The sequence below is a fragment of the Neopsephotus bourkii genome, unplaced genomic scaffold (genome assembly GCF_033783945.1).
Source record: "Neopsephotus bourkii isolate Nb327-2 ecotype Australia unplaced genomic scaffold, CSIRO-AGI_Nbou_v1 NB_955, whole genome shotgun sequence".
NCBI lineage: Eukaryota > Metazoa > Chordata > Aves > Psittaciformes > Psittacidae > Neopsephotus > Neopsephotus bourkii.
In genome coordinates, this window is record NW_026901449.1 from 12,421 (window position 1) to 24,572 (window position 12,152).

The 12,152-nt window shown below is 41.7% G+C and overlaps 1 protein-coding gene across 1 annotated transcript in view; it reads left to right on the forward strand.

Moving 5' to 3' along the window:
• Window positions 1-3,981: 3,981 nt before the first annotated feature.
• Window positions 3,982-12,152, forward strand: part of LOC133215132 (microtubule-associated serine/threonine-protein kinase 4-like) — a 117,910-nt gene continuing 109,739 nt past the window's right edge. Inside the window, exon 1 of the mRNA XM_061358899.1 lies at window positions 3,982-4,120. Coding sequence (XP_061214883.1) covers window positions 4,029-4,120 — 92 coding nt within the window. The 5' untranslated portion in view covers window positions 3,982-4,028. The remainder of the gene's footprint in view (window positions 4,121-12,152) is intronic.

Here is a 12,152-nt window from a genome sequence, read left to right on the forward strand (position 1 = left end):
TATTTCCCTTATTGTTATTACTATCAGCGGTGTATGTTACTGTTAGTAGTAGTATGTTACACTTTGATTACTGGACTGTTCTTAACCCGTGGGGTTTACATTCTTTTGATTCTCCTCCCCATCCTGCCTGGACAGGAGGGAAAAGGAGGAGGGAGTAAGTGAGCAGCTACATGGTGCTGAGTTACCAGCTGGGCTTAAACCATGATACTTTTGTAAGCTTGCTTTTGGAAATGTAACTTTCTTTGAAGCAAGGGTAAATTAATAACCTGTTCTGACTTAAGGGATGTTTTTGTCTTCAAGTGACTATAAAAGAGAAAATGTAATGATCCTTATCACTTGTTTTGTGCTACCTTATGTAATACTTTGTGATAAATGAAACTCATAGTCCAAATTACATAGTAAAGCATCTCCTAAGTGATGAAGTTGCCTGAGCTTCTTGTTGTTTTGGCTGTATAGCTGAAAACTTAAGCAACAAAGGCGGTTAAGTATATGTTTGCAGGTTCATAGCTATTGTATTTTACTTGACAATTTCCAAATTTAGTGTTTTTTATTGGATACTGAATGAGAGTTACTTGAAGTTGATACAATAACATTTTATTGTAGGGAAATATATCTAAACATCAGATCTGCATTTATGAGGATGCCATAGGTCTGTTCCTGATAATTTTGGGCTTACATACTTTGGATAATTATTATATGCATTGTTCAGTTCTTTTTGTCCAGTTCTATGTGGCAGAGGTAAGTAAATTGTGCTGGCTTACAAAACGAGACAAAATCTGGCTGTTAAGCCTGTGTTTGGGGAGGATAAGCAGCACTATCAGTATTGATAGTGAGAAAGACTCCGATTTAAGGCACAGCTGTTGCCACAGAAGTGGTCCTGCTGCCCCTGCCTTTCAGCCTGAGCATTCGCTCCATCTGCTTCCCCTCTACTGGGTCTGGTCTCACTGAGCTGATTCAGCTAACTAAATTAGAAGAGAAGTAGCCCCTTGGTAGCTGTGTAGTACCCCCTTAATTAGCCCCCAAAACCTCACTATCCCTTGAGATGTTTGCTTTAAAATCAAGCATTTGTGTCATGGGAGGTCACAAACTGCAGGCACCAGTTTGGAAGCTGTGTTGTTTTTTGACGAACATTACAAAATCTTTGCCATCATTTACATGTTATCCTCTTAAGAATAAGGTCTGTGTTTGCCCTTATGAAGCATATGAATTTGTGTAATATTGTTGTGGGACTATGATGGACTTCTCACAGCTCCTCCACAGCTTTTGCTGCTGGGAGAGGGAAGGTACTCCTTTAACTGCCTTAGGAAGAGTGGGAGGAGAGGGCAGAGCTTGCAGGGTGATGGGACACTGAAACTTTTCCTGCATGACAGGTGGAAGACTTTGTTGTTACTCTTTAGCCAGTGCTGTTCACAGCATCAGATTGGTAAAAGCCCCTGGTTTCATGATTATGTACACTTCTTTCTGCAGTCCTGCCAATTACAGGCAAAAACTTGTGTACATAGCAGAGAAGTTGAGGTAAAGTACGTGGAGGAGGAGCTGTTTCCTAGTGCTTATGCGCAGATTCAGTAATTTCCTTTTTAAGACCTTTTAAGAAAGGAGGGTTGCCAGCTGTGCTTGTCTTCACATGAACCTTTAAAACTTCACACTCGGTATGGGCAAGCATGCCTCAAAGTGAAAAGAAATGGATGGGAGGTTTTAGGTTCCTGGCTACAGTAGATGTGACTATTACTTCTCCACCCTAATGGAGAAGCATAAACAGAGCAGGTATGCAGGCTGCCTGGGAAGTGCCCTTCTGAGCACTAAGGTGCATGGGTGGAGACTGGCTGGTACAAGCTTCTGCAGCGATTTCAGCCTTACTCACAAGAAAATCTGGTGATAGATCTAGATAAGGCTGTTACCCCTTCTCATATGGATCTGGTCTGTTCTAAAATGAAGACATCTTAGAGAAATGTTACATGATTCTTTTGTGTTTGATCAGTGTTAAACTGATTTGTTTACAGTGGCATGTCAGCAAATGGTGTCTGCTGGGGGTTTGTACTAAGGCCTCTCTAGTGATTAACTGCTGTGTGAACACCTTGTTAAATGCCTAACATTCCCTGAATAAAAGTTTCCACCTGTGACTTATAAAACTGTCCCAAGAAAATGTTCTGCTGCACTCCCCAAAACCACATACCTTACTTCATTAGAGGACACTAGTACTTTCCAATGAGTATTTCTAGAGGCTTTTCCAAACGAGGGCTAACATTGCAGTGCTCTGTTACAGGCAGAGCTGGTACCCCAAGAGCTGTCTGATCCTTGATGTCATGTGAGCTCTTCTTGCTCTGTAGCATTCTGCATACCAGAGCAAGTTTTCTTTCATCCAAGCGATAGACTAGTCTGTATTACATCGGGTTTTTCTTTGTTTCCCTGATGTTCCTCCTACTAGTCCAGGCATCCTCAAGTGATTTAACCAGTGCTATGTAATTTCGCTCAGTGAGTGCTATGCTGCCACCTATCACAGCTGCGTTTTTCTAAGAAACACCTCATGCAATGTTGAGATTATGCAGGTATCTTGCTTTCAGTAAAACAAGTAAAGCCTCAGCACAAAACTGTGAGGTGTCCCTGCCCACGGCAGGGGGGTTGGAACTAGATGATCTTATGGTCCTTTCCAACCCTAACTATTCTATGATTCTATGGAAACTTGCAGCATTCTTTCCATAAGTGTAAATGTGACCAAGTCCTTAAACATGACCCTTAGAGAAACGAAAATGTAAATAGAAATTCTAAGTATGTTAAAACAAACCTCATGATTTTTTTTGAAGCCATAGTAACCTTTTCTGTACCTGCCACCGTTGTTTCCAACAGCTTGAGTTACTGGGTAACAATGCGGTGTGGTAGTAATTTTAGGAAAATTCTTGTGTACTGCAGAGATGTGAGGAAAAATGCTAGTCTAGACAGAGCTGCGCAGGGAGACAAGAGGGCTTGAGGGTGGTGCTACTGGAATTAGAAAACACTGAGGACAGCAGCCATGGGGTTAAAATGAGCAGTAAGGGGAAGGTGGAATGATGGGGGAGGTGGAAGGTCAAGAAAGCAAACTAACTGAGCTGGGAAGCCGATGGGGGAACGCTGGAGAGGGGAAGAAAGTTGGCAGGAGGAACGAGGAGGAGGAGGAAATTACTAAAAGTACCTGAGGGATTAGGTCACTGTTTTGAGGGGAAAAGGTACCCAGTCTTTCCCTACCCGTCTTTTGCTAGCTTATGTGTTTCACGGTAGCTTTCTCAAAAGAGGTAGCTGATAATGGAGGCCTGTGTCCTAGCTCGCTGTGGCGAACGCCTGGTGTCTGGAGCGGCAGGTGGCCAACGTGGGAGCCAGTAATGTAGTATGTGTGCCGCCCGTTGTGCTGGGGCAGACAGGAGGCCGCAGCACTGCGCACCGACACGGAGCGCATGGGCGGGCAGCCGGGCCCTGCCGCGGGCTACCTGCGCAGGCCGCCGCCGCCGCACCTCCCGCGCGGGCCGGGATTGTGCCGCCCGTACCTGGCACTCCGGGGGGAACGGCGGGAGGAAGGGAAGGAGAAACGGAGGCGGAAGCTGCCCGGCTCCCGTGCCGCCGGGTGGGAGGGACAGGTCTGCTAGCGAGCCCGGCTACGGGCCGCCAGCAGGCGGGGGCGCGGGCGTGGGCGAGCCCGCCGCAGGCGCGGGAGCCGCCGGCGGTGCTGAGCGGAGGGAAGTTGACAGGCGAGCTCCTGAGGCGCGGCGCGGGCCGGCCCCTGCGAGGGCGAGAATGGTTGTTGCCGGAGCGGGGCGGGGTGAGCGGAGCGGGGCGGGGCGGGGCGGGGCGGGGCGGGGCCGGGCCGCACGGGAAAGTTACCTTGGGTTCGAGCGGCCGTTCAGTCTAGTCGTGTTGCTCCTCGGGAGGAAGCGTAGGCGGTTGGTCGGGGACCCTCCTTTCTCTCTCCCTGTGCTCTCAGTCTCCTCAGAGCGGTGGGAGTTTTCCTCCCCTCTCCTTGTACTATGGCACTGTGTCTTTAGGGTTTCAGACACAGGATAATGGATATGTCGGATCCAAGTTTTTGGACGATCCTTTCTAACTTCACGCTACCGCACCTGAGGAGGAGCAGCCGCCTCCGCCGGACACAGAGGTAGGGCGGGGGGCAGGCGGCCTGGGCGCACAGCGTTGGGGGCTGCCGCCGCTGCCCGGGCCAGCGGGCTTCCTGGTGCCGGACGGGCGGCAGAAATTGCCTGGCGGGCGGCAGAAAGCCCCGGGATGGCGGCGGAGCTCCGGCCTCCCCGCTTCTGGTCATGAGCTGCGAGACTCTCCTGGCGAGTCCTCCGCTGGGGCTCTTCCAGTTTTAAACGCTGCGTGTTACTCTTGTGTTTTTATATAACCAGTTTTCTTCTGCCCCTCCACCTTCCCCTTCGTTATTTCTTAAAAACTTTCAGCGTGCTCTGAAATATTTGACCTTTTATCCAGAGCAGATATACTTTATATGGACAACTTAAGATAGCCTACTTTGTTCAGTGTTCTTAAAGAGGCAGGTTTGTGTAACTACTTTTTTAGACAGGCTAGCACAGGAACGGCCTTTCTGTACCATTTTCATTTTTGTTAAAAGGCAAAAAAGATTGGGAAATAGTAAATGCAAGTAAAAGTTAAAAGGTTATGCTGTCGATGGACAGAAGACTGACAAGCTTTGACATTTTGGTAATTTTTTGGGCTGAGGTATTCCTTGCAGTTAAGTATATGCCTCTATCAAAAGGAGTAACAGAAGTTTATATAAGTTATAACTATAAGTTTATATAAGTTATATTTTTTTTCCCTAGTATTCTGTATGCCATTTTGAGGCACGTTGTAGTGTTAAATTATGATACGCTTCTGTCTGTGAAAGTACCTTGAGTATTAGCTTATGTATTATCTTTGGAGAAAGCGTGTGAAATGTTTCTTCTGCTGGCTGAAAGGCTGGCACAAAGCAAGGGTAGAGGCTTAGCAGACCTGGCTGTTCTAAGCCTGAAATATTTAGGTACTGATATTTTTCAAAGGGAAAAAATGTCTGTTGAATGGCAGAGAGTTAAAATAGGAAAATTAAATGGCCTATTTGACATCAGTGCAAAACTGTTCCTTCTGTGTGTGTCTGTTCTGTATGTATCTAATCTGACATAGCTGTAAGTGCTCAGTTATTTTATAATTAATTATTGTCCCTCTATTCTAAATAATTTTTCTGCTCTTACGTAGCATCAGCTGAGTGTCTGAATAGGCATTATGCGTTTTTCTGCTGCAAATGTATCTGTGTTTAAAGAGGGGAACATGCTGGGGCTTTTTGAAATCATCCGTGATCTTCACTTCTTTTACTCAAGTAAGTTTGTGTCTATATAAATAACTAAAAATGCCATTTTTAAGCATGGCAGATTGAGGAGAGAGACTTGGTAGACTTCACAAGAAGCATAACATGTGTGCAACTTTTTTTCTTTTTAATGTTTGGATTCTGTACTGCCTTTCAAATATATTTAATACCATATTGGCTTTATTGAAATACTTGAAAGATTTTTTAAAGCAGCATGAGAAATACTGTTTCAGCATATAATATGTATTTTGTGTCAGTGAATAGTACATGCCATATATGTGGCTATGTAATATAGGGATATTCAATATTTAATGCCTTCTCCATAGCAAAATCAGTATGTCACAGCACTGTGAAACTAAAAAGCCAGCAGTGAAATTTCAAACTGCTTACTTTTAATGGGCCCAGGTACCCTCCTGTCTCAGGCTGGTTGGGGAGCTCAGCATCTGCTCTGTTACCATTGCCAGGGGAAGGCTGACATACCTGCTTCATCAGCTGTCTTCTTAAAGGGGGACCTGCTTCTTGTGTCCCTATGCTCATCATTAATCTACTAAAGTAATGATACATCCCAGAAAGATAGAACTGTCAGAAGAAATGAAAACCAGTATGGACCGTGCGAATTCTCCTAGTTCTGCTGCAGAAATGGGCTTGAGTTAACTAAGGTACCTGCTGGTCTACGTGCTGAGTTGTATCTCACCTGGAATATCTTGGTAAGCTCACAGTCAGCCATAGACCCAGCTGTTACATGAAAAGACTGGAAGGATAGCTGCTTACTTGCCACAGGATACCTTACCTTTCTGAAAGAGTGCTGCTGAGTGCTAGTAGCCACTCATGTTTCGTACAGTGGCTCAGGCATTTTAGAGGACTAAAGAGTAGGCCATGGGCAGGCTTGAAGGAAGTCTGGTTCCTGTGAGTCTCCTGGCTGTGCTAAAGTGAAAGTTTTGGGCCCACTGATTCAAGAGAGATTTTTTTTTCTTAATAGTAACACTGCCTGTGAAACTGTTGTTCAGCTAATTACAAGCCTTGGTGCTTCATGAGAACTTTTACAAGAGACATGCATTGTTTTTTCTGGTTGTATCCCCTGTTTGTTTTGGAACTCTTTTGCAGTGTGAGAGCATTAATTTTATATTTTGCTTTGGCATTTTGCCTCTCGGGTATATTCCTTTTACCTGTACCACCAGAATTCTGGTGGCCTGCTAGGCCTCATCCTTGCTGTGAGCACTATCCTACTTTTTTGACACTTGGGATCATGAGAATTGTCTGCTAGTGCTAGAAAGCTTGTTCCGTTGTAAAGATTTGCTTGATGGAGGCATTTATTTTTCTTTGCAGAGGTTCTGAGAAGAATGAAAAGATAGTCTATAGGCTGCAGTGTTCAGCATGGCAGCTCAGTTACAAAATGGGCATAAAAGTTCATGGTTCTATTTGCTGACTGAAGTCTTTCATTAAGATTTTTTTTACTTCTGCTTCCAGCAGTAGACTTAGGGTTCTCTTTCTGGAAGTGATACTTGAAGAAGAAATATCCCAGCCTGACATTCAAGTCATGGAGTGGGTTTTCAGGACTGGCGGGTAGAAAAATTCTGTTCAACTATAAATTGGAGGCATTTGGTATTCAAATCACTGAGTCATGACATGGGTTACATCGTGTACTTTTACAGAGAAGGAATTTGTATACCACCATGTGTTAATTTCTTTTTCTGTTGCTGTGGGTGTGTGATCCCTTCATAGTGCTGATTTCAATGCCTGAAATGGCATTGTCTGGAGTAGGAATAGAGAACTAGAGAGTCTGTGTGTATGTGTATACATTTTTTTAATAGATCAATATGTAGATTTATGTATGGATAGATGTGCACACACACTTTTTTCATAGGGAAAACCCACAATACCTTCTTCCTCAGTCTATGCTATGTATTTAGTCCTTTGCTGCTATTCTCGCTCTTCTCTGGTCTTCTGTGTGTGTCTCTTACAAAACTGACAAGCCAGTTCTTGTGTGTGTGCTTTACTTCTGGTTCTGTGTGGTGGTTGCGCTGAAGCAGTGTTATTACAATCATTATTCTTTGAGTCAGAGTGTTGATTTTCTTGTTGTTGTGTGGGTTTGTTGTTTTTTTTTTGTTTGTTTGCATGTTTGTTTTCCAAAGGCCTGGAGTTCATTAATGCTTGTCCAGTTGCTTCTCAGCCAGTTTAGACTCCTAGAAGATACGTGTTGAAACTTCATGTTATTTGTGTACAGTCACTGAAGTGGTATCTAGGCTTCTTTGATATGGGACTGATATACTCAACAATTATCAAATAACAATTCAAACATTCTAACAGTTCATAACCATTTCTGAAAAGTTAAAAACAAAGGAAAATTACAACTTTTATTGGAAATTTGGAGAACAGATTTGTCAACCCTGTTGCAGTTTTATTAGTTTTGGGACAGCATGCTTCCTGGAAAATATTGAGCAGGCTTTTTGAACTTCTCCGAGTTGGTCCTTTGTGTAAATGTAGTGATTTTAAAGTTGTTATGTAAACTCTTGCTATTGGTTCTTCCATAGATGTCTTTGTCAAGGTAGTATTATGTTAGGTATATTATAAATGGATTATTTAATAATAGGTGTTTATAAGTGGTCCTGTTGATGACATAAGAAAACCAAGCACACTTATTAACAGAAAAGCAGCCACAGAAATTACATATAATTGTGTTGATGCCAGCTGAATCTGTGCTCCGAGTTATTTTACTTTTGTTACATTAAACATCAGGTAAAAGTTTAAAAAGGATAGTTTTTGTTGTAATTTTATAAATTCTATTGTATGCTGTGGAGTGTGGTGATTTGGAGAGCTTGACTTGTTCCTGACTTTCAACCTTAGCTCCTTCCCTTTTGCATGTAGGAATTGTTATCGTAATAAATGTTGAGTAAGTTTGGAGAGAAGAGCAGCATCCCAAAACTGGGAGGGGAAGGTGCGGGGGGATGGAGGGGAGGAGGAAATAAGAAATATGTCTGTGCAGTCTATTTGTGCTTTCAAAACACATTCTCACTGAACATGTTTACTTAGAAGTTAATCTATTGTACTAATGATCTCAGTGCTTTCTGTGCTACATAGTGAAGTGTTAATGTATCTTGGTAATTTCCTTTCATTTGCAGTAAGGGCTTTGTGTTAGGGGATGGACTTACATCTCACCATCAAAGTGAGTTTGTTGTTTTTATTCTGGTTGGTTTACTCAGCCAATCTTCCTGTTCAAACAACTAATGTATTTCAAATACTGCTTAACAATCTGGACACTGGCAACAGTCAGTTTTCTCCAGTGAGCCATCATTATTTCTAGCTTCAGCCAGACTGGTAAGGATTCATCTGGTCATATTCTTGGGTTTTGCTTATTTTTTACTCTGAAAAAAATCCTAATTTGTTAGAATGAAGTCCAGTTATTTAGGGTTGATTGAAGAACCTTACTGTAGAAAACTTGAGGAAAGCTGAAACAGGAGCAAAATGAAAGGCTTGAAGTCCTGAAAGACTGCTGTATTTCTCTATAAAAGTGCTGAAAGAAGCTGTATTTCCCCCCCACCTCCCATAGTGGTTAGAGTCTGTTGTTACACAGTAGGAGACAATCTTAACTGGGAAATCTAAAGGACAGTAGTCCAGACATCCTTCCTTTATGAGCTGTGGTTGTTGGGACACATCACATGATGCGGGCACATTACACAGGGATTCAGTCCTCCCACTCAGTTGAATTTGGCTTGCATCTGCTGTTGATGTTCTGCAGAGCCATTACAGTTCTTGTTGTATTACAAGTTGGCTGATCCTTCTCACATGTAGTTTTTAAGCACACAGGAGCTTGCTCATGCTGTGGTTAGTAGTTGCTCTTTCTGCTACACGTTCTGTCAGAGGACTTCAAGCTTCTGGTAGTGGTAAGCTTTACCTGCTTCTGTGGCTGCACATACTGGTTGATGGGCTTGCCTCTGGTAGTTCTTTGTCAAAGCTGGAAATGGTGGTCAGGTAAAATGGATTTCAGGGTAGGTTCCCCGTGAATTTGTTAAACGTGTCAGTGTGCATGGCTTACAAAGTGTGAAACATGAGTGGTAACGGTTTGGTTAGTTACGAGACTTGAAATTGTGTATTATTCTGAGCCACTGTGTTTAGAACAGGAACATACTGCTAACTGATTTAAGTTGAACATTTTTAATGAAGCTTATTAAATGTGTCATACTAATAATTGTGTAGAACTGCTTAAAGTTCCATGCAGTTCTTCTGTGTATATTGCCCCATTGTCTGTAGGTTGTAGACCTGATTCAGGATGTTGTGTTACATGTCATTAATAAAAATGTTTAGTAGGTGGAAGATTTGTTGGAGGGAGTACTGTGATGGCATCAGAGCAGAATCATATGTGCCTCACTGTATTTCCCAATCTGCGGAAAACAGAGTTCACTTGTCTTTGATTCAGGCTTATTCAACAGGTGTGTTGCATTCAGTGAGGTCTCCTGGATTTTCTCTTGGAAACCTTTCAGAGGATCTTTGCCTCTGGACATTTGCAAATCCACTAACTGTAATAATCGTGAAATTTTGGAGTCCATGCAAGAATCTATAGTATTAATACATACAGTTGGGTCTAGCCATAATATGCAAGTGTCATATATTGGATTCTGAAAATCATCTGATGTGAGGGTCTACTGCATAACTCTGTGCATGGTTACTTGACATAATTTTTCAGGTGACTTAAATGTAAAGTGGTAGAGATGTTCAAGGAGATAACTCACACTTCATATAATTGGTGGTTTTTTTAATCCATTTCTGAGACCACATATTTCTCAGTGCTGATGTTCCAGTCCTTTTTTTGTAGCAGTGCATATTCTATATATTATTGATAGGTATACTAGTATTAGTTAGATCTACTTCAGTAGACTCTTCCACATGAATAAAGATGAGGTGAAAAATAACACTTCCAGTGCTGCCTTAAATCTCATGGTAGGTCAGTTCTATGTTTTTACTTAAAATGCTCAAACCAAATCAAATAGTACTAAACAAGAAATCTCCTTTTGGCATGTTTCCCAGTAAATATATCTCAGAAGTACTGTAAACCAGGACAGTTCCCAGGTTGATCTGTCCCATGGAGAGACTTCAGAACTACTGTGTTACTGGTATTTGTGCCACTAACAGATGAGTGCAAAAATGCTGGGGCCATGCCAGAATAAATATATCAGCTTATTTGCCCTTTCTTTCCGTTAGCAATGGTCTTCCCTAAATAATTGTTTAGGAATAAGGAAAACCGTCATGCTCTATTGTTCTTGAGAGATTATAATTATTATTGTAAGTAGAATCTGTTATTCTCATGAAATACTGGCATGTTCAGTTTGGTGATTAGAAAGTAAAAACTGGTGCAGTTTCCTTATCCGCCTGTTGCTGGGTTTTTTTCTGCATATGCAGTAATTATGTGAATGTTCTAGCATGTAACAGCCTGCTTCTGATCTCTATCATTTGGCTTTAACCTAGGTTTAAAATCATATGTTAAAAATTGTTAAAAGGCTACCCACTAGTGGATCTTTCTTTCCCCCTATTCCACCCTAAAATGTTGAAGATGATGTCAAATGAGGCACTGCTTACTCGCAGGAAAATGGCTGTTTATATGTGATCGAAGTGTCTGTCTTGTCTAACTAGACTGTTTTAAAATATAGTTAACATCCAAATAAATTATGGGAAAAAAAGCACACATAAGGGTGCACAGACATTTGTATACATAAACAGCAGTAGCTGTAAAATACTTGCTGAGAAGCTGAATGAGATTGATACTACGATGTAAGTTCAACAATCAGAAAAACTTACTTTTCTTACTTATGCTTTATTCAAAGGCAGGTCTAGCATAAATAGGATAGATGCTTTTCCATCTTTGAGAGTATTTGTTGTTTAGGCTGTACATTCATACTATAGCTTTTGAAAATTCCCAAAGTGCAGCTGTTTATGATATTGGGAATGTGGCTTCTCTTGCCAAATTAAAACAGGCTCTTGGCTCTGTTCCACCACTGGAAGAAGCTGATGTATTTCTTTGAATTTTTTTGAACTTTACTAATTCAAACTATTATAGCACTTACATTGTGAAATACTGTGGTATCTTTCTCTTTTTCCCTTAAGAAATATTGGAACAATTCAGTTGATACAATTTTTTTTCCTCTCTTTTTAATTTTTTTTCTTTTATTTTTGTAGTAATTGTATGGCTATCAGTTTTGTCTGTAGCTCAGCTTGAGAGGTCTAATAAGGTAAAAGTGACTGAATGCCGGTACTTGTTACTTGTGATTGTTTTGACTAGCACTCAAGATGTTCAAGATGTTCAGAATTGGAACAGTAGTGGAGGATAGACTTTCCCCAGCTGTTTTCCTGCATGCATTTGGGAACATGGGGTGGGCAGTCTTCCTTCTCTGGGCTGTTGGACCCCCATCCTGTATGACATTTGGCACAAGCTTCTGAACAGAATCCCACTTCTCACAAGAGATAGATTTGCACATGTGGAGCAACTTGCAGTGCTTTTTTGACCCTTTGCGCTTTTTTCACCTGAGAAAAGTCTATATGATAGCTACTGGTTTCATTAAAGCTATTAATTGGATACTTCTATAAGAAGCCTTTACTCTGTTTTTGAAATACATTTAAATACGGTGCTTTTATGCATTGGTTTTAAATTCTAAAGTTGTTACAGGAAATATGGTACAGTAGTTTGAACTGCCTGAGCTTCCTTTGGTAAATCTGAGTCTTAACGCATCAGCTTCTGGTTTAAATTCTCCTTGAAATTCTCTTTGGGCAACCGGTATTATCACTTCGTGGATGAGCTGCTGTTATTTTCTGGAAAATATCCTACATAAAAATACAGAGAAACCTC